The sequence below is a fragment of the Oreochromis aureus genome, linkage group 6 (assembly GCF_013358895.1).
Source record: "Oreochromis aureus strain Israel breed Guangdong linkage group 6, ZZ_aureus, whole genome shotgun sequence".
NCBI classification, from domain to species: Eukaryota; Metazoa; Chordata; class Actinopteri; order Cichliformes; family Cichlidae; genus Oreochromis; species Oreochromis aureus.
Window position 1 is genome coordinate 19,845,528 of NC_052947.1, and position 23,685 is coordinate 19,869,212.

The 23,685-nt window shown below is 38.8% G+C and overlaps 1 protein-coding gene across 1 annotated transcript; it reads left to right on the forward strand.

Moving 5' to 3' along the window:
- The first annotated feature begins 5,989 nt into the window (after positions 1 to 5,989).
- On the forward strand, positions 5,990 to 8,233 carry helt (helt bHLH transcription factor). The gene is made up of 4 exons (XM_031752297.2): positions 5,990 to 6,618; positions 7,214 to 7,318; positions 7,467 to 7,563; positions 7,713 to 8,233. The coding sequence occupies exons 1-4, from the start codon at positions 6,451 to 6,453 to the stop codon at positions 8,186 to 8,188; spliced, it is 846 nt and encodes a 281-aa protein (XP_031608157.2). The 5' UTR covers positions 5,990 to 6,450; the 3' UTR covers positions 8,189 to 8,233.
- The last annotated feature ends 15,452 nt before the right edge of the window (positions 8,234 to 23,685 follow it).

Genomic DNA, 23,685 nt, shown 5'->3' on the forward strand with positions numbered 1-23,685 from the left:
TAAAAATACTCAATTACAAGCTTTTCAAAGAAGTTATGTGAACACCTGTTAACAACTACTACCTGACAACCAGACAATCAAGCACCAGCCAGAAATCACCACTTGAATCTTAAACAAGGTACTTTGAACATTTATCATGTGTTTGTCATTAGTCAAATATATAAGTCTTCTTATTCTATCTGCTGCCTTTCCTCCTTTTCCATCTTCAACATCTTTTTCCAATATATCCACTGCACATGGAATACATAAAATGTACTTACATACACAATTTGAACACATAAAGTTACAATCACAATTATCTTAGTTTTGTATTTTCTAATTAATTTTTATTTCATTTTGACTTTTTGTTTTTTAATTCGGTGTAGTTTCAGTTAGCTTCCAGGGCTTATCTTCTTATTTTGGTTTAATTTTTGTTGTTTGAAAATGTTGAGTTTTTATTCAATTCTGTGTTGGTTTTAGTGTTTTTAATGATTACTGTATGGAGGGCAAGTGCCAGAGGCCAAATTGAGTAAATTCAGCACAGGCATTACAATAAAAACACAACTTTTTGAAAGCAGTCGACTCACAGCCTCGTAGATGTCCTCAATAAGCATGTCTATCAGTAAACTAACAAATACTAAAACCAGGGTTTTAGTTTTCTAAGTTTGAAAATTGTTTCAATTATGAGGGGGGTATCTAAAATCTTTTTCATGTCTAGTTTTTCATGTTTAGTTTTAGAAAGAGGTATTTCTTTATCTTGTTAAAAGAACTCTTGAAGGAGAATTTTACATTGAAACTGTAGTTCTTTTCTTATATTAAAATATCTCAGGGTTTAGATGTGCAGTCAAAGTCTACTTAAGTTCTTTAAACTGACAGAAAGAGGAGTTGCACTGGCTCGGCCCACGTGAGATCAAAGCGGCCTGTATATGGCCTATGATTTAAAAATGGAATTGACATCTCTGGCTTATCAAATTCACAGTCAGGGGCTGGAGCTTATCCAAGCTGTCATACGTGGCACGCAGGGTGTACCCTGGACAGGTCAGAGCTAACACGTGGAGGCAATCATTCAGGTTCACATTCATATCTGAAGTCAATTTCGAGTCACTAGTTAACATGTTTGGACTCTGGGAGTTTAAAAAACACAGGACCTTCTTGCTGAGAGGCAAAAGTGCTCTTAGCAAGAAATCTGCTCCTCCTCCCCTTAGACAACCTGCAACAGGAAACTGATAGTCATTTGACAAACATTATAATTTAACATTATGGTGACATAAAAACACCTTTTAAGACAGCTATGACGACAGAAGTCCATAAAGGCAATGAACCAACCCAAAGACTGGAAAAACAGCAACAGCAATAAAAAAAGGGTGCACACTCTGAAACAGAGAATCAATAATGCTTGCTATGAAGTCACTGGCAGTCTGTTATATCACCACCAGAGAGGTTAAAGGTGACCTGTTCCCCTCACCTACATCGTAACCACCTCTGATAACTCTAGCTTTACAAACAGCACCGAGTTGTACAAAGTAAACAAGCATACTGTCAAATTTTAACTACAGTTTAGAGATAAGCATTTACATTACATATGTGATCATATGCTGCATTTCACACTACTACAAGCCACTATCTGAAAGGGAAAAATTCTACCTTTTTCACAGCTGTATGCACTTGTTAAATTCAGACCGTAGCCAGTGAACAACTTAAACTGCAAACAATTGTGGGAACCATTATGTAATCTTTCTATTTTGGATACGACGTTCACGTCCAATTTTCTGTGAGATTTGATGCTTTGGGAATTGGAAAGCCTCTTTAGGATGACTTTAGTATTTTTAAACTACAGCAAATTTAAACTTTTATGAAACTTTCAAAAAATACACTAGAGGTGGACTGAATTATAATATCTCTAACATAGTATTTCTAAAATTCTTGTTGACCGTTGATCCTGAGGTCCCCCTCCAGAGTACTTCGGTTTTTCTTTGGTCCACTTAAATGTTTCAAATCATCAAACAAATTCCAATATTAGACAAAGATAACCCAAGTAAATACTAAATGCAATTTTGTATTTAGTATTTACATTGAGAGAAGTTTACAATACACCAAAAGTCACCCTTTCCGTTTCTTCATTAGGTTTATCTGCAAAACACCCCACAGCTAACTTACCCCATTGAACTCTCATGGACTTGTTTGAGTGCTTGCCAAAAAAACAAAACAAAACAAAAAAGCCCAATCCCAAATCTAAGTCAATATTTTCAAATGATTTAAGATGAATGCCTCTGCAGGTTCTCAGAAGTCCAGTTATTGTCTTTCCAGACTACCACATATAACATATAACTTTATGAGTGCCATTATCCAATTCAAACATAGTGAACACTTATTTTAAAGAGTTTATCCTGGTAGTGGAAAGCAACTATCACGTACCACAGTAACCTGGAGCACTATAATATTGTTTATTGGTTTTTAAAAGAAAGCAAAATGAACAGTGTCTCTACATAAAGATGCTGGCCACTGCATTTCCCGGAAAGTAACACAAGAGGGAGCGCTTTTGCCTTTAGAGCAGATATTAGTTCTGTTGTTGAGTATTCGATCACAAGCCTCCTATTCAAGGATCTAAATTCTCTCTGACAAAATTACAATATCATTTGTTGTGGAGAAAATGTGTTTATTTTAAGTTTCTTGTGGGTCAGTAGTAATGTAAGACTTCTGTAACTGCTGATCAGAAACATGCTGTTCAGCAGGAGATATCTGCAGAAAGACATGGAAAGATAAATTGATGGCATGCAAACTGGCGGTGTAAATGCAAACCGTTTCCAAACGTGTAAGTTTTGAGTCGTCGTTTTAAAACTCAAGAAGTTACCCCAGAGTCTGATAAGTCTGCCTTCCTTTCTAATTTATGAAAAAAAGGAATCAAGGAATCACAACTAGGAAAAAGGAAGAGCTCTGTGACGATGATGACTATGTGGGACTTTAAATATGGGCAATCTGTCTTTCTGGTCTTTGTTAGTATCAAGGGAAGGCCCTTCAGAGAGAGCTGGACTAGTTTTGGACAGCATCGCTCTGAGACAAGATGTCCCCAACTTTATATATTACAGTCCTAGATGTCTTGTGTTAATATGACTTAAGTGTTAAAAACTTTAAAGAGTGTAATGATAGTCAAGGTTTCTCCTAGCTAATCGAAACTCAGGTCAAAGTATAAAAAACTGTAATTTAGAGGTATGTGAATGTTTGTATTTTATGCAACGTTCACACATATTTTTGCAGATTTCTTTGCTACTCTATATTTAAATAGCATTTTTCTGACAAAGGCCCAGATATTACTTTGGTAATAGTCTGAATTTAAACGGACAAGCTTCCTTCTCTAGCTTTAATGAGAAAATGGCTTAAATAGTTCCAATCTTCGTTTTTCAAAGGGGCCCTGAAGCTGCTGAACCATGCAGTCTGAACTCAGCTTAGATCATTTCCACGGGCTCATTGGGGACCGTGTGAACTGCTGCAGTTCAGGCGGAGGGTGGCGCACCAAGCCAAAGGATTGTGTCTGGGACCCTCAGAGGTCACCACGGGTCAGAGCGCAGCGCCTGACAACACGGTCCACAGCGGCTACTGCTGCACACTGAGCCGCTGTTAGGCTTCGTGACTGGAGGCTTGTTTATGGTGCTTCAGTGGGGGCTTTTATCTCGCAGCGATGCCATTTCCAATAAAATAAATTATTTGATTAAAAAATAACCTAAAATGCAAAGATTACGCCAGACTCCCGCAGGCAGACTTGTCAATCATCTTAAAAACAGATCCTCTGGGTGAATATTATTCTTTTATGTGCAAACTGGAGCTTTGAACAGACAACTTAAACCATTTGAACATCTACACTCAATTTCCTTAGCAGCCCGCTGATACAACTGTACAAAAAAGTTAATTTTAGCAAGAAAAAACTGATCACGCACACATGAGCTACATCTAACATTATCATACAAAAAGAGTCTTAATAATCTGATTTATGTTCACATCTTGTTGATCTACTTTTGCATGTAAAGTAAAACTAAAAAATGGATTTAACATGAGTGATGTGTCCTGTTAGGAACACTATAAGCTCACTTTATACATACACCATTGACAGGGAAATTTATTAAATATATACAACAAATGTATTAAAATGTTCACAAAGAGAATTCACATCTGATTTATATTCAGTTAGCTGTGTTACATTTTCGCTAAGATGTCTTAGAGTAAATGTCATTTTATACCACTTGCCATTTTGTGCCATTTTAGGGGAACAGAGTGATATTTAAATGCATATTTATTCATATGCGCTCTTGTGTCAAAAGTCCGCGTTAGAGTTTATTTCTCAGTAAATTGAATTAAATTAGCTAATACAAAAGTCATCTACACGTTTTTGCTGATTTTTTTTTAAGAACTTTTTCTTTCTGTGGTGTTCAACAGGTGCTTGCTTTGCGACTGAATGCAAGTGCGCATGAGATAAATCAGCCCAGAAAGCGCGATTCTGTGTCCAGTGCGTGTACAGACTCTGCAGCAGTTTGATTTCATTCAAAGTAGATTATTTAATATGCTCTAAAAAAGATAGTAAAGCTTTTGTACCTGAACAAACTTCAAAAGTTAAGCAGTTAATTTGCTGCAAAAATGTTACAGAAGCTGAGAAAGAAGGAGAAACACGGTGTGGTAAAAGCTGACAGATGAGTGATTTCATTGACAAGGCACAAAAAAAACTATGAATATATATCCCATTTATTAAAACATTCGAAGTTTTACCAACAATAATTATCTGAATATGAAATACATTTAATGCATCACTACGAAACAAAAACTGTTAGGCTGAAAAATCCCGAGTCACGAGCTGGTTTCCTTCTGACGCAACTCTGCCGTTTAAAGTCTGACAGCAAAAACTTCCAGTATTTAATTCAGTTTCTTTTACAAAAGCAACAGCGCACAAGTCCCACAATATTTCAAAGGACAAACACATAAAAAAGTGTTAAAAACTCCACACTCAAGTAATTGGATTTTATGCCCCCGTCTAGCACGCTCGCGCTTTTCTCTCCATGGTGCTCTAAAAACTCTCCAAAAGCTTCAGATGTCTTGTGAGCTTTTCTTTCTCGATCTCCGCTGCTTTTAATTCGTCGACATCGCTCACAGGATCAAATATATCCAAGCACAGTGAAAGTTTTGAGATTAAAACGTTCTCATTGGAAGAAAAAAAAAGGAGCTGGATCAAACTGTTTTGGCGCATGAGAGCACTTTGAATCTGTGAGAAGGAGCGCACACAATAAATCTGTTGTTAACCTTGCTGTGAAAATATGTTTGAAGAAAACAGCCAATTGTTGTATGAAATGTATTCAAGTATAAAATAATGCCCTTTGTTTGGGGGAAAAACTTCAGCAATGTGAGGGTACAAAAGTCCCCTGTGGCATTTACCAGCACCCTTTGTGCTGTTTGCGCTTTGGCGTCTCCACTTGGCGCATTACCCAGGCCCCTTTAAACGCGATTGTTTCTTTCTTTCTAATGACATTTACCGGATCAAAACATGCTGTTAATTCGATCAGAAAGCTTCACCCTTCATAACAATGGCAGTATAATTTCTCCCAAAGTTTGTTAAGTTGACCGAAATTAGGCAAATGAATAGGGGTCTCCAGGCTACCCATCTTGCAGGTGACGGGGAATAATGCGCGTTCACACCAGCTGCATTCTTCTTTATTTCTCCCTTTCTTTCACAGCATTATTAAAATTTAGGCCAATGAAACTATTCATTCGAGTGAATAGACATTTTCTTATAGGATAATAGGATACAAATTGAGCCTCTCCAAAGAGTCTCCAGTGGTGGGTAACCCTCGTGTGCCAGAGGCTGCTGGAGACGCTGGCCTTGACGCGGACGACGCTCGTGTGCCAGGGCTAATCACACACCTGCCGAGGAGTCCAACAAAATAAAGAATGTAAACAAAAAGCTTGCCATCTCTCATAAAAGATGGACGTGTCACCAAGTCGTGTGAGAAGCGCCGGGAACAAACGGGGGGACTCCGTCTCCAAAAGATCTCCCCTGAACTTGGCGGAACAGCCTATTAAAGGCTTACTTAATTACTCTAATGACACTGGACAGGCCTTAAAACTCGGACCGGGCTTGGATGAGAGTTAAGATCGCTTGCTGGGATTTGTAAACAGGCGATCGTGTGAGAAACGCGAGTTGGAAGAAAAAGGGATTCTTTTTTCGCCGGCTTTGTTTTCAGTGCGCACAGTGCGCCCCGCCGGATCAGCCGATCCCAGCGCTCAGTTCTTATTTCCCGCCTGGGTTGTTACTATGCAAATAATATTCCAAAAGTAATCACGTGTCTTTTGAACAGCCACGTGGATTAACAAAGCAGGTTTGCCCCCCTGCTAGCCTATGGCTTTAGATTTTTACTATTTCTTTAACTGATCCAAAATGCACACATTTACCCAATGCACGTCTCTAATCCCATGGAATAATTTACACCATGAATGCGAGAGTCCCTTGGATGGATCCTTTATAAAGGACAGCTCTCTGCTCAAACCTCAGTCTTCTCCTTCACTTTCCAGACCAGGACATCTCTACAGCTTCGAGCTAAATTCATTTTTAAGACGTTTATCAGGGATTCGTTGATGGCATCTAAAATGAAAGACAGGAAGGTATGCGCTCCCTGTGCGCTCGGCATTTTGAGGACAGAAATAATTTGGAACCTGGCACTTTTTAAGACTTTTGAGTACACTGTTGGAATTATTTGCTTCTCTATATACAGCTAAAAGTGTAAAACTGCTGTTTCCCGGACTTTTCACTTTAAAGGAGTAAAAGTCTTTTGTGCATCTCCATGTGGCGCGCGTTAAGGAGAAGCCTAACTTCTGTTGACGTGAAAGACCATATTATGCAGTTCGGCAGTATCTGGTGGCAGCAGTGTGAATACATTTATCACAGACCTTTATAATGTGTTACACTCGTTAAACGATAGTCAGAGTATCGTTTACTTGCCTCAGAGATAACGAATTTGTCGAGAGCGCAGGTGGCCGCTGCGCGCTCCTGGAGCAGCACAGCGCGCGACGCGTAAAACCCGCCAGGATTTGTAGCTCTCCTTAGGATCTCTTCCACATTATTTCGTATTATTTTGAAAATTGTGGGATTTCCTTTTCTTTTCTTTTTAAAAAAAATCTATTTTGGCTTGTTTAGGGCCGTAAAAGGGAGGCAATACAACGATTCCGTTTACTCATGTCTCTTTCCCTGTTTTCGCAGAGAACTCCAATCTCCCACAAAGTCATCGAGAAAAGAAGACGGGACCGCATTAATCGTTGCCTGAACGAACTGGGAAAAACAGTTCCAATGGCGTTGGCTAAACAGGTATTGTGAAATGTATTTATTGTTGGCTGGCTTTATTATATAACATCTAAAATGACAAATAAAAGAGTTAATAGGGCAGTCCAGTCTTCTATATATGTAAATATTTTAAAATGATTTAAAAAAATAATTGTAATTTTTTTTTTCTCAGAACTCTGGAAAACTGGAGAAAGCTGAAATCCTGGAGATGACGGTTCAGTACCTGCGAGCGCTCCACTCAGCGGACTTTCCCCGCGGGAGAGAGAAAGGTCAGTAAACTCTTGTAACGAGCTCTTGTACTTTACGCATGACATTACCATCATCCTGCCAGCTAAGTTAATAGCTTCAAACGTGCTGGTCGTGTAAAATTTGGCAGACTTTGTTTTTTTAATGTACGTTTCACTTTGGCTAATTTCAGGCGAACTACTTGCTGAATTTGCAAACTACTTCCACTACGGATACCACGAGTGTATGAAGAACTTGGTGCACTACCTGACCACAGAGGATAGAGCTGAAACCAAAGACATCAAGTACGCAAGGATCCTCGCCTTTTTACAGTCAAAGTCCCGTGTGGTCACCGAGCCTGTGTTCGGTTCTGTCGGCGCGATGCCAGAACCGTCTGAATATCTTAGCCAGCTGCACTCCTCCCCGGAGCACCAAAACCACAGCCCCAGTGACTCCGTGTACCAACAGAGTCCACCGGGACACTTCTCGTGGCACAGCTCTGCCCGCAGTCCAGGCATCTCATACCCAACAGTGCCACTCTCTGCCCACACACAGCAGCACGGTGGATACTTGTCGCCGGTGCAGGGACTCGATCACCACTATTTCAACTTCATCGGGCACACGCACGCAAATACGTTTAGTTTGCACAATGCGCAACACGCCATGTAAATAGCCTTGTTTTATGTTTTTTATTTATGCATATGGATCATGTAAATGTTGTGAATAAATAGAGTATTTCTGAATAAATTACTGCTTGTTTTGTTATCATTACACTTACATGAGGTGAGCAAGAGTGCCTAAATCTCCCAATAAAGCAACAGAGAGAGATAGAGAGAGATAGAGAGAGATAGCAGGATAAACCACAACTTTGGGAAAAGATGTTTACAAAAGAAAGGGAAAAGGGTTCATTTTTAGCAGTTCGTGAATTCCCTACATTGCCTGAAAAGAGAACTAGAGAACTACTAGAGAACTACTAGAACTATACAAAAAACAGCATGCTACAAACTTTTTTCCTGGTATATTTAAACAAAAGTTAAGTAAAATCTGATTGGAGTAGATTTGAGAGTAAATTGAGTCATTTGGACATGAGAGAGAATGGTGACACACAAGTCTGAAGTGCTCTTGATATGAGCTAAACAAAACTGAAAAATGTATCCAAAGAATAGCTTTAAGTATTTATCCCAGGCTAGGATCTGTGGCTGTGAGGGCTGACAAATAAGGTTAGAGGGTGTAAACATGAGTCTGATTCCCAGCCACCCCTGACTTAACCAAGCCTGCACCAAAGAAACCCCAAATTACCCCTTACTTAAATTAATTTCAACATGCTGTTTAAGCATAGTTTTTATGTCAATAAAAGTTTTCAACATTCACATTTAACACAACAGGATGCCCCCCCATTCTTACCCCCAGTGTGTTTTCCAGGCAGATGAATCTGCATTCCAGATTTCCAAAAATCCAATTTCAAAACAAAAACCCCACATAAACAAATAACATGATAACAATGAAAGCCACAGTAACAATTACAATAGCAATAAACTTGCAACAATAAAGGAAATTGAATAAAAAACAACCCTTGGAAAAATCACAAAAGAACAAACAATAACTTTGTTAAAACAGAAGTAAGAAGACATGCAGTGTGACTGACAAAACCTTGACCTCAAAGCATGACTAAAGGCAAATATAAAATACGTACGCCTTTAAAAATGATTCAAAGTTCAGCGGTTGGACAGGTCCTCATGTCAGATGGAAATATTAGAGAAATCATAATCTCCTTTAGTTGTTTAGGTGAGTAGGTGACACTAAGAGAAGCTGTTGGGAGGATGACCTCAGTGACCTTGGAGCAAATATGGACCTATGCAGCTACTCAGTGTAAATGAGGTAAAATGAAAGAAGTTTTGACCCACATGCAATTGAAAATGAGTGGAATAATAAAATCCGGGAGTTACAATAGTCAACCCAAGTGGTGATGAAGGCATGGATAATTTTTTCTAAGCTCGTTAGAGGCAAAACTGGTTTCAATTTAGTATGAATCACAGTTAGTAAAAGCTGTTCTTCACAACGCTACTGATTTGACTGTTAAAAGTCATCAAACTATCCATAAAAGCATAATAATTTTCATCTACAGTTAAGACCAAGGGCCTTGATGGTAGTGATTTTGAGGATGGGTTGGGGCAAAATAAATTTACCTGAGCTTTGCTGGAAATTTAGTTAAGACTTAAGACTATTTAAAATCATTACAAGATTTCAAGAGGTTCTTCACAGAATAGTCACTGTCACTTACAATCAGATAGAATATTATCTGCATAACAGTGCTATTAAATATTATGTTTCTAAAAGACAGAGCAGAGGGGTACTTGTAAACTGAAAACAGCAGAGGACCCAAAATGGATCCTTGAGGGATGCCACGTCTACTGGAAGCTGGGCATGATGAACAGTTCTCTATAGAGTAAATGTTCTAGTTCAAATATGAGTAACACAAGCCTACACATCTGATTAGAAATATTTTTTTTCCTTATGTGTGTGTTTGTGTACTTTTAAATCAAAGTTGCATTTTATTGATCTCAGGGGACTGTAAGAGAAAAAAAAGTTATCCTGTCTGAACTTTAGCCAAGTTTTCATGTTTCCATATATTTAGGGAAATGAGGATTTTTATTCATCAGGATTAAAGAAGGATGCTATGCAGGAAAAAGAAAACCTGCCACAGTTAGAAAGTTTCTGTTTATTTACATTTGAGATTTGTTGCCTCTTAAGAGCAACATAGCACCAACAATTTTATTGCGCTGATCAACCTTTACAGTCTGTAGGTTTCTTTGCCTTCAGCAGAATAAGAACTTGTTTTTGGCAAGCTTGTGTCTGCTGTATGTGACTGCCACATCTCAATAAGTGCAACAAAGTGCTTTCAGCCCCCTTTCTTTCTTACTTTCTGAAAAAAAAGGTAAGAAAGAAAGAGTGGGGGAAACCACATGTTGTTGTTTTTTTAAAACCAAGAAGCTCCTTTGTGGTGCATCTGGAAGGGGAACAATTGATGAATCCTTCTGCTTCATCCTTGAGTGACTGCGAAGAAAAATAATCAACACCATGAAATCAAAGTTTCTCTCTGAGAGGACAGCAAGTAAACCCTTTCTCTGTGTTTTAATTCAGGGGCAAAGCTGAAATTATTAAACGTAGCTTACCCCCTTTGCCACTTTAGGCATCTGCCCTCCGATGTGGTACTAACAGAGAAAAAGGAAGGTGGGTAGGTGTCTTCATGTGCATGTTGTCATGTTAAGATTAATGGATAGGTGTGGGAATCATTACTCAGTGGATAGGTGGAGGATGGCTGGATAAGCCCATATTAATCGCCTGGATGGCTGGATAAACCCACATTAACCAGCCTCTGACCAAAAAGACAAGCAACAAGCAAGCAAATGAAAGAAATGAAAGACAGTGGCCACGCAGATGGAAAAGTAACAATACGATGAAAGAGGAAAGGCTTTTCAAGGAGTACTTGGATCCCTGCAGCCTCAATATTGGTTTAAATCCTGACTCTAAACAGGAAGAAAGACTCATGTTCAACCAGATGAGAAAGATTTAGCCACAGCACCTCACATGAATAATAATAAATTGAGCAGGAATAAAAAACAGACTCCAGACCATTCACCATTCATTGTCATGTAAAAATGAGCCGCGGTGGTAAAGCTTCAGTTGGAGAATGTTTATTTTAGCATTAATATCACAGGCTGAACATTAACAATCGGCTCTTTCATAAAATTATTCATCACGGGAATATCAAAGCACCTCACCGTCAGACCTAAATCTTAGAGTTGGACTTTGAGGAGAATGAAGTCAGGCAACTTCATAAGGAAAAAAGAGGAGTTTTATCATCCTACGGGACAAAGATAAAAGTATTTTATAAAGATAAAGTAAAATAAACCTTAAAAAGATTTGCGTATTCATCCGTTTACACACTTTTTAACTGCAACTCCTTTCTGTGCACTTTCTGAGAAATGGATTTGCGTAACATGCAAGACACATGAGACACAATTCTTCACTTGCTCTGATTTTGTTTGTAAAAGTAACCAAGACTACATTTGCTGTTTTTTTATACTGACAAGACTCTTTGCACACCAGCCAGATTCTCTTCAAGAGTGACATGACCATTTTTTGTCTGAATACATGTTAGAGTCACTATAATTATGCTGGTTGTGTACTACATATATATAGTGCTATATATAGCAGTTTTTCCTGCATCATTTGAAAAAGAAGGTCTTGCATAACTTCATCATTATTAAAAGTTCTTCTTAAGCTAAATATCCAGGCAGCTGCTCCTGTCATTGTGATGTGTTAATGCTTAACGTCTGTTAATGCTTAATTAAAAGACTTCATTCACTTTTGTCTTAAATTTTTTTTGAAGGACTTAAAAAATGGAATCAAAAAAGATCAAATTTATTGCAAAATTAGTTTTGCCTCTGTAAAATCATGTTTTCAAGGTTTTAAATGTAAAAGTTAAAACTGTGTATAATGAATGTACCAAGTAGCAGTGGTGGAAGAATTCCACCACTGCTACTTGGTAGATTCTTTATCTGAATAGCCAAACATCATCTTCACTAATAAGAAATTCTTTACATTTTCTGCAGTTTTCTTTTGTACTTTTGTTTTGAAGATTTTTCAGACCAAATGTGATTAGTTAAAAAAAAGTTGTATATTTACAGATTCAATAACTCAGCATTACAGTTCTGATTATTATTACTGACTGCATCATAAACAATAACTCATATTCCATATTATGTAATAAATACACTGATTTGTTTCATTCTGCATAGCACGGATATTTTTTGATCATTTTTGCTGTCAAAGTTTCACTTGTGAATTATTTTTGATGTTATACATTTATTTAAAGTAAAAAACAAAGAAACAAAAAATAAACCCTGTTTCATATCTGATAAGTAAACAGAATAAAATTTCTGCAATTCAACACAGAAAATAATATCAGCAAGTTAACTGTTTTTAAGTATCACTGTGTCCATGTTTAGAGGAATGTGATAAATAAAAACTGCATTGCTGATGATCGGTATAGCTCACTGCATTGACCAGGTGACCCATATGCTGTGAGGCTATTGCAGAGGCCTGGGCTTGAGGCCATTTACTGCCTGTCTTCCCGATGCACTCTCTCCCAGGTTTGTTTTTGCTCAGACATATCCAAACACATCTTGTGTCTTAAGTTCACTTTTAGTGCCTAAAATCTTGCACAGTGCTGTGGATAGGCGTACATATAAGATAAGATAAAATAACCAAATAATAAATCATATCTTAACACTTCTAAAAGTTCCCCAAGATCTTTGGGATAACAAGATGGGCACAATTAACTTCTACCAAATAGTCCAGAAATTATCCGATAAGAGAACAATGTTTACAGCTATGATCATGCTACTGTAGTGTTTTTGTTTTTGTTTTCTTTTTTGTTTTGCTTTTTAAATTCTGCCTCTTGTCTTCTTAAATAATAAATATATTCATTCAATCAAAGTCTGAGAAAGAAAATGTCCATTTCATGACTCATGATTAGAGATCAGTTTATCTTAAGGGAAAAATTTTGGAAAATGTCTTTATTCACATCCGTAACAAGAACCAGATGAAAGGATGCAAACAGCCTGCTTATTTGAGCCTTGCAAGTGGTTTAGCTTAACAGAGGAAAAGTATTACATGCAAATGTTAAAAAAGCCCTCGACCACCTCTAAAGTTCAGAAATGAAAACAGTGGGCTTTGGTATTGTGTCGTTTTGATTATTGCCCAGCAGTATAGTCTACTGGAACAATGAATGGCTGAAAACAGAGCAGCACACACTGTGTTTGGTTGTTACTACAGAACAAACACGGTGAGAATGCGTAAAAGCCTCAGCTGGTAGAATTAGATGAAGATAAAAAAAATCTTTTTTTTCTCAAAGGATTTCTGATCACAGGTAAAATTGATCGAATGAACTCTGCTATAATGTCTGCGCTTTAACAACTGACTGCTCGCTGGGCATGGTTTGTGCTGGAAGGACCTTGTTTTGTTGGTGTGCGTGTTTCAGTTATTGTTTTGTTAAGATGTTCTTTGTCTCTGTGTTGAGCTGTTGCAGCGTCACAGTGTGAAGAATAGCTACTGCTTTGCTGTGTGTCTATGTATGAATGCACACAAATACATGTGTCTGTGTATATGAATCTATGCACATATTAAACTTTTTTACTTTTCATGCATGGGTCCATTTATGTCAGTAAATTCCATTTAAATATTGTATTTTATCATTATATTTGTGGTGTTTATGGTTTTTTTTGCACCATGTGAGGGAGTATTGCCTTAATTTCATTACACTTGCACAATGACAATAGAGCCTTGCATATTGTTTTCTTTTTCCAGGCTGGAAGCAGAAGCAAGTGGGGGAGTAATTTACTACTCTCAGCGAATAAATCTTCTCCCAATGTAAATAACACGAACCTGTGATTTTCTTCTTTCTTTGTTTTTATACTTCAGTTTCAGATCAAAGAGATTATGGACAGCTTGTCTGCTTTGATACTTTCAGAAAGAAACAGGCACTGTTTAACCGTCTTTCCCAGCGTAATATCAGGCTAAACTAAGCCACTTGTATTTATTTTACAGACACAGAAAATGTGCATTTACATAACTTTTCATTTAAGAGGCCATAAACCGGTAAGGTTGGAAATTCTAAATGCTGATTCGCTCAATATGTGTCTCAAAGCTCCTGTTTGATCTTTGCACTAAAGTCAAGCTTAGCTAAGCTTCTCAGGGCACAACATCTCCTGTTGTACTGCATTTGCATTGCGTCTTTGTATGTGTGTGTGTGTGTGTGTGAGTGTGTGTGTGCTTGAAGGAGGTTTACAGTCATACTTTGGGAGTGAAGCCAAAGAAGTACCCAAGCTGTGAGAAATCCAAGTCAGTGCTGGTTGATAATCAAAGTGCTCCAGTGGCATCGGATCTCTGCCAGCTCACCTCAGGATGGTTGTCTGATCTACAGCATGAAAAGACAGAGACTGGGGAGAGAGGGGGGGTTCAGGAGGGGGGTGAAACGGAGAGAAAGAAGAAGAGAGTGAGTGCGAGAAACAGAAACAGCAAGAGATAGAGAGGGAGAGAGCGAGAGCCCTAAGTCTCAGAAAAGGGGGGAAAGGGATGAAGATCATTCCCACAACAGATAGCACTATCTCACAGGGTTTAAAGGGCCCCCTTTCTGTACTCCCCCCACTCCCCACCCTCTCCCTCCCCACCCCTTCCTCACCAATAATGCCAAAACTTGGCAGCCAACCCAGCACATGAGCAACAGTTTCCCATCAGAGAGAGGCAGCCATCCCACTGCCTTGGCACCAGTGATGTCTGAAGAATGACAGCCACTGTAAGACGACGGCAGACATGAATGGAGTCTGTTTGGGGGGGAAAACGGCACTTATCAATTGCTTTTGATTGTCTGGGAGTGATTCTGGCGAGAGGACCTTGCTGAGCTTTTAGCCAGTGTGAAAAGTGATAGGATTTGATTTGATCATGTGGGTTTTGAGGGTGTGTGTACACATATTAAATAAGTGTCACAATTCTCTATGCAAAGCGTATGTTTTGAACAAGATGGGCAAAAAATGAGTGCAAGCAGAACAAATAAAACTTGCTATCATCCTGCCGGAGGAGGGTTTTCATAGCTGTTTCTGCCCCCTGCCAAGGGATGAGGGCTTCACCTTTTTGCACTTGGCACAACCCTCTATGTGCACACCAGCAATGCCATCAGATTATGCAAATCCATGGAGATGCTCTATTCAACACTACCACCATTTAGAGCGAAGATATTTGAGCCAAAAATGAATAGAGTGATAAAGGAGGCAGTGTTTTAAAGGAGAGGGAGCAACGAAGGGTCAAAGACATCTCCGATATAAATGAAAACATAATGAAGACTGTACAAAATATCCCACTGTGCACCACGATTTTAGTCACGCCCTTGCTTTTCTTGCTGCTTTGTGTCGTTCTGTTGTTCGGTAATGTTTTTCTAGTTTACAGCGCAGCACAGTTGCTGCAGTCTGAAACATATCAGGCCACACGGCCGCATGGGAACACCCCAACCAGCATGCAGCAGTACACTGCAAAAGAAACAACACAACAAGCAAAAAGAAAAAAGGAAAACAAAGAAATAAAGAAAAAGAAACAAACTTGAATCAAACTCTTTGTTATTCATGGGAAAAAAAGGAGCAAGCTTGTTAAGTTGCACAATTAAGGCATCATTTGCCAAGAGAAAGTGCAGTTCTTTGTTTTTGGAGGACAAAAGGTTGAGAAAGTGCGTTTTGGATCGGTGCTGAGTGTTTCACAAGGGAGGGTTTAGTTATCTGGTGTGCCACAACAAGGGACACTTTTGTCATGAGCACAGACAGTGTGACATTGGAAAGTGCTCAAGATAAATCAGGTAATTTTGCATGGTAGTTGGACAATGAGCACCAGTCATTCCAGTTCCTGGCAAATGTAACCCCGTGTGAGTAATTTCACAAGGCGTCCAATAGAGTGGCATAATTTAAAATTTAAGGCCTTTTTGTTAAAGATTAAAGGCATTAAGTTAACAACAATAACAACATCCATAAATTATTCATATTGGAAAAATATGTTAAAGAAATCTTAACCTAAATAATATTTAAGGCCGTAAGTATTTATAATATTATAACACACAGTTTTACTTTTTGCTTGCAATAGTTTGTTTCTATCTCCTCACTCCTTTATTTCTTTACTTAAACTTGATACTTGAGACTGGCATTGAAAAATATTTGGAAATAAAGAAAATAAACAGTCATATATCAGTTGAAATTAAAGTCAGTCCAAAATGATATATGATAGACTCTTAAACATGTTATGGTTGTTGGTGCCATAGGGACTAGTTGGAGTCTGCTGATATACTGGGATTTTCCCATAAAACCATCAGCTCCCATCAGTCTAGACATTATCTTCTGACCTCTGGCATCATCAAGGCATGAACTGTCATCACTGGCTCTTGTCTCTTTCTCAGACCATTCTCTGTAAACACTAGAGATAGAAAGGCAACAGCAACTCAAATAACCATTTGTTACAATTGTTACAGGGTATGCAGAAGAGCATCTCTGAATGCAAAAAACATGAAGTAGCAGCTAGAGCAGCTAATGACCACCTGGATGCCACTCCTGCAGCTAAGAACAGAAAACTGAGGCTACGGTTCACTCAGGCTCACCAAAACCGGACAATAGAACATTTGAAAAACATTGTCTCGTCTGATGAGTCTCGATTTCTGCTGTGACATTTGAATGGTCAGGTCAGACTTTGGCATAAACAAAATGAAAGCATGGATCCATCCCGCTGGTATAACAGTGTATAACACACCTTTGGCCCCTTAGTACCAACTGAGCATTGTTTAGATGTCACAGCCTACCTTAGTATGGATGCTGACCATGTCCATCCTTTTATGACCAGTGTACCCATCTTTTGGCAGCTGCTTCCAGCAGCATAACACACCATGTCACAAAGCTCAAATCATCAACTGGTTTCTTGAATATGACAGCAACCTCACTGTACTCAAATGGCCTCCAGTCACCACATCTCAAACCAATAATCCAGCCCAAGCACTTTTGGGATATGATGAAACAGGAGATTAACATCATGGGTAACATGGCTGACCAGTCTGCAGCAACTGTGTGATGCTATCATGTCAATATGGACCAAAATCTCTGAGGAATCTTTCCAGCACCTTGTTGAATCTATGCCAAATAACTAAAATACAATAACAACAAACAAATAAACATGTTTATAAATGATATATTAATGTGCGGGGAACATTAATACTAATAAAAAGATTCAAATAGCAATCTGAATATAGCCACTTAAATATTTTTAAGTTTTGTGTGTTTAAATAGAGCAAAACTAGCAGTGATTTTTTTGTACTCAAAATCAGAGATTGTCTGTAATTTAAGTAATAAACTTGTACTTTTTATTTCCTTTGTAAGCTATCATGTTGCTGTCTCTATTCTGAAAGTAGAGCTCAAGATCTCCAGCACCACTGGAATCCCCTTCTTGTGTTTGAAAGGGGAGATCCGTCCTTTCAGCTTCAATCACACCATGCTCGTGAGACCGTATTCACGCCTAGGGTTTCTTCAGGAAAGCCTGCAAGTTGTAACCGGTTCATTCGCCCCAGAAATCTTTCTCAAACATAACGCTTCAGTACCATGAAGCATGAAACCTGACAGCGTGAATCAGGAGAGTGCAACATGAGGCTCTTTGGGAATCTGAAGGGCTGTGTGAGAGCGTGACGTGGTCAGACGGTCACAGCTGAGGCACCTGACAAACTTGACGACCCAGTCGACTCTTTGCAGGGGCAAAAAGAAAGGGTAAATAAAACCCAGAGGTCCTAATGTGCTCCCTGTGCGCTTGGCTGGACTCATGAGGGGTGAGCATGGTATGTTTGCCCTTTTGTCCGGTAAGATGACGGCTGCTCCTCTGTATTTAGATGCTCCTGGGGGCAAGCGCAGGGCCAGCAAGAGGGGACCTCAGGGCTCGGGTCAGGCTCTGAGGTCACGATCTGAGTAACCAATCGAGAAAGGAAAAAAACCCCCAGCAGGAATGAGATTGGCAGCCAGAGAGGGTGGAAAACTTGATCTCAAGTGAGTGCATGTGTTCAAAGTGAATGAGCAAATGAATGCTCTCGTGTGAAAGTTATAGTAGGGACAAAGTGAAAGTTTTTTAGTGGGAGGGGGAGCAAGTAAGCTTGCTTCTGAATACACATCACAGAGACAGACTTTAACATAATAACAAGATAACTGTTTGTAAGTTTTTAAAATAATAAACAATACTGTGAATGAAAATAATCAGAATTTTTAACATCCGACTGGTTAAAAATCAGTGGTCATCGTGACAGCTGGGTGAAACAGTCACAGCCCCAGTGACCTCACTGTGACCTTCACAGCATGACACCAGTGTCCAACACTGGGAACATGATGCAGCACGACATGAACAGCCAGCAGAACAAGAAAGACACAATAATAATTATTATTATAATATAGATATATAGAGTATGAGAGGGTGACGTGCAATAAAGATCCCCATTAAGACCGAGAACGGGGGCTTTGAGGACACTGTGACGACTGTGATGACGACACTATTTGCCACTGGAAAAAATAAAAGAATTTCTTTCCTTCCATAAGTGAATTTTTCACGGGATTATCTCAAAATATTATATGAAATGTCAAAATATTTTCTCAGTTAGTACGTTGAAATTCTGCAATACCTAATCCATTTTTTTCAGTGACATAAACAAGTTTCCACACATGACACAGATGTCTTTTTACTTTTAACCTCACACAAACTGGCATTGAATGAATCGAGGTTAGCCAACCTATAATTTCAATCACATGCACTTTATCTCTGTTGGGATGTGTATCAACAGCTATGCACAAACCTTTCACTGCTTCAGGGAGGCAGAAGAAGACTGTTTGGTGTCTGCATAACATGTGTTGTTATTCCCACATTTTTAAGAGTAGAACTTTTTGTTTCGCATAAAGATTGAATTTCCAGTTTATTACAAGCCACTGATGTTAAAGCTGATGTCCACATGCGATTTCTGTAAGTTCAGCTTAATGTCAGTGCTCTGAACACCCACTGTCACTGCAGGACTGTATTACAAAAAAGATTATTTTTATTGCCCAGCATTAATACCCTTTAGGAAAACAAAAAGGGCTTTAGGGGTATCTGCTGCACTCAGACTTGGCAGCTCTTCCTGCCAACATTGGGGAAAAAAACTCTGGTTTCTCAACACGAGCTGGGATCTGTTCAGAGTGACAACGAAGCCACTTGGTTTAATAGTAATACATCTTAAAGATATCGAAAATAATCATAGCAACGTTAAGGATTTATTGTAAATATATGTTGCTTTTGTTTTCCCACCGCTTTTTAAAATTGCCAGAAAGAAAGAGCAAATTAAATTTGAAGCTTTAAAACATGTGAAGGGACTCCCACAGCATCTCTGTAGGCGGTGCTAACACATAAAGACACATCAGTGTGAAACTTCAAATCTTGCTAAAGTTCAAATGAGTGCTGAGTTGAGATATCTGAGCTGAGAAAACCGAAAATCCATCGGTCGAAAGAAAAACAGGGGGATTAAAACAGCTACAGAACAAGCCTCGGTTTGTGGGGAGAGAAAACACCCACAGATAACTTTCTGAATGGCTGCTTACGCTTCTCTCTTTAAGATAGGCGAGGAGAGAAAAAAGACTAACAAGATGCACATTTTACATTGAAAACTGTTATTGTTCCCCTCCTAATCTGGCCCACCATCTGAGAGGAAGGCTGCGCTAAAGAGCGCAGGGCTTTAATGGGAGGATGACAGCCAACTCAGTTACAGGGGAGATGAGGGGAGGAGGGAGAGATGATGGTGCTGGTGGTGGTGGTGGTGGTGGTGGAGGCAGGGGGCTGGTCTTTGGCTTTAAGGAGGGGATCAGTTGGGAAGTGTAGAATGGATGTTTCTTTTTCGCTATGGGGGGAACTTTGTATTTGACTGTTGTTTGTATCTGTCTTTCAGCGGCCTGATCCCCGTGGGCCTGGACAGGGAGATGCCTCTATATGTGTTTGCATGTGAGTGTGTGTCTATATGTGTGTGTGTGAGGCAGAGAGAGAGAGAGACTGATGGTGGGATCTACCCCTCTTCTTTCCTACAGCTGCAGCTCAGCGGATTAGCCGTCATCCACAAGGCAACATTACACAAGTAGCCTTTGAACAAAAGTCATGGATACTATTAATGATATGGTAATCCGTAATGGAGCTACCTCCCAGTAGTGATTATACTGACATGGGAAGAATGTCCAAGAGTCCTGGACGCAACTACCCAAACAACACTGTGGCTATTGTTGCCAGGCCTGGTCTGAGGCCTGCACCTATTTCCACTGGCATCGGCCGATGAACAATCCCTTCCTCCTACACACACACACACACACACACACACACACACACAAACTGCCCCCTGCTTTCTTGACACCCTTCCCTCCACCCCGACCACCCTATGAATAAAAATGAAAACCCCAAAAAATGGATGGACAGAAAGAGAGGGAGGGAAGGGGTGGGAGAGGAGGGGAGAAAAACAAAGTGTCTTGGCCAGGATCAGCCAGGGATTTCTTCCTATGTGGTTCCCACACACTGACTGAAGCTCTTCTCTTTCTCTGCCCGGTCCATCCTTTCTCCCCACGTCCCAGAGAAGACCACACAAACACTAAATGATTTCATGATTTAATCTCAGAGAGGATGCTGGAGAGGATGAGAGTTGAGTCAGTGCTCCTCTTTTCATTCCTAGGGTGCTACTGTGGTGGGTGTGTTGAGGCTGAGGTGGGGGCTAGGGAGAGGCCACTGTTTGCCTGGGTAAATGTTCTCTGCAGGACAGACTGGGTCACAGCAGGGATGTTTAACCCTAAAAATTTGTTTCTTTTACCAATTACCGAGTTCTCTGTTCACTCCCACCACTAATCCACTCTGAGGTTCATCCATTTTCTAAGGTGAAAACATTCAGGAGAGCTTGGGGCATGTAAATCAACAAGATGGATGGAAAGAAGGGGTCCAAATTGGCATATTTGCTTATTACCGTCCTGATTGTTCATTTGTTCACTTCATTAGTGTTTTTATGAGATTTAATTCAAGTCAGTTTTATTTATATAGCACTAAATAACAACAGAAGTCACCTAAAGGCACTTTTTATTGTAAGGTAGAGATGTTACAATAATACAAAGACATTACAATGATTGCATGTTTCAAAAGTTTGCTGTAAAACTGCTGGATTATTTCTGTTTTCAATTCCTAGCATAGTGAAAAACAAAGAATGTTCATTTGTTATTTGCGCTCTAATTTCCCAAACAGGTTTTACAATGTACTAAATGTGAAAAAAATACAAAATGTAGTGTTTCATTAAAAAAAGAGCTCATTTCGAAATGTCTTGTCAAATTCCAGAAAGGCTGGGACAAGGGTGGCAACAAAAGACTGGAACATTTGTGTAATGCAAACAAGAGGAAGAAGATTTCAGATATAATCAGGATAACCGGCTAACATAAAACTGCAAGAATTTGGTGATTTCAACACTGATATAAAATATATAATTCACAGCACAAAGATCCAAAGAATCCAGAGAGGGAAAGTCACTGTGTGGCCTCAGGACCACTCCCGAACATCGCTGCTATTTTCAGCTTGTCAATAAAAATGGAGGTTTACATTCAGCAATATTATGTGCACCAGAAATTGTGAAAGGATGCTGTCATCAAAGCTAAAGGAAGGCGAATAAATGATTATTGGGCAACTTTTTGGTTGGGCAGAACAGTGGCTCAGTGGTTAACACTATTGCCTCACATCAAGAAGGTTTTGGGTTTGGAGCCTTTCTGTGTGGTGTTTGCATGTTCGTATATAGGTCAGTTCTCTCCTGGTACTCTGGCTTCCTCACAAAGTCCAAAGACATGCATTTAGTAGGGTTAGATTAACCAGTGATTGTCCATTGTCCATAGGTGTAGTGGGAAACTATGCTGTGATCTGAACAACCAAATATGGAATTTTAGCAAAGCATTAATAAAGCTAAATCATATCTACAGGTTTTAGAGTCACATTTTACTGCCAGGTTTATTTCAACAACACAACAATAACAAACCACATTCCAGCAGCATGGCTCCAGAGTAACAGACCGAGTACTAAACTACTCCTCCTGAAGTGCAGACCTGCCATCCACTGAATATAATCAATGCATTACAAAATGAAAAATATGTTAGAGGTGGCCCTGAAAAACAGAGCAGCCCAAATGGTATATTAGAAAAGAAAGAGGAAAGATGTTACTTTTTGGTTTTCTCAGTTTCCAAAATGCTTAGAGTGCTTTTAAAAAATGATGTGATGCAACAAAGTGATAAACATGCTACTGTCTCAAAGAAAAGAAAAAAAGAGCATGTATTTTTAAATTAAATTTCTCATTTTAACTCTATCTAGGTACTAATTTTGATTAAATATAGTCTTGAGATAATTTTTTACTCGGCATCCTGTCTTATACAAATTCCCACGTGTGGGACTGATAAAGGTTATCTTATCTTATTTTGGAGAAGGTGATATATGTGATTACTGAAGTTTTTTTTGTTTTTGGCTGAAGAAATTTACAGGAACTTGTTCATTAAAACCACGTGCAAAGATGGGAGTTCAAGTTGCCTGAAGTATTACAAGACACAGAGTAAACAGACTGAGCTGAAAAGTTTCAACTGTAATATGAAGACTTACTTTGAAATCTCTGACAGGTTTAATGTGAAGATATTCAGTAGCAAACATTTAGTTTAATCCAAAAATATGAGTTCTATGTAGATATTATATATTCTAAAGACAGAAAAGAGACAGTATTATGATGATATGCAGATTTCATACTGCAAACTAGACACATATTTTCTGTTTGGAGGTTTTAAAACTTGTTTTCGATTTTCTGGATGTCTTTCAGCTGCTTTTTATGTCTTGTTTGTTGCATTGTTCTGTTGCTTTTGTTTGTCGATTGCTTTCTTTGTGAAAGCTTCTTGTTCTCAGATCTTTTTTAATTAAAAATAACAATGTTTAAAAAATTATGGCATTTCTGTCTCATTAAGGCTGGCTGACTAAATGAACTATGATTTCAATGTATACATGCATTTATGGCAAAAAAAGAGTCTCATAGCTTTAATACATTAAAATGCAGTGTTTGAATCTAAAGTGCATGAACTATTTTGCAGAGAGACAAACTTATTATTATTTAATTCATCATTTGAATTATTCTTTTAGGAAATAAAATTTCTAAATACTTATTCCAATTCATTTATTCCTCGTTTTGCATTGTTAAGCTGGTCAACATAACAGGTGTGTGTAAGCATGACGTAAATCACTAAATCTTAGAGGGATTTTTTGTTTTAAGGTTAGGTAACGGTAAGTTTGAGGCAAGTAGTAGTAGATTAAAAATAAATCTCCAGTTAATGTACTACGCTCATAAGTAATGGCCTCCATGTGTGTGCATGTGTGTGTCTGTGTGTGTGTGTGTGTGTGTGTTTGAGCTTAGCATTTTATAAACACCCTTATTATTAAAATGCATGTATTGTGTGTGTAATTAACGTGTGCAACAAAATCATTACCTTCCTGATTGTGTCTTATTACACATTCCTATACACAATCTGAACTTAATAATGTCA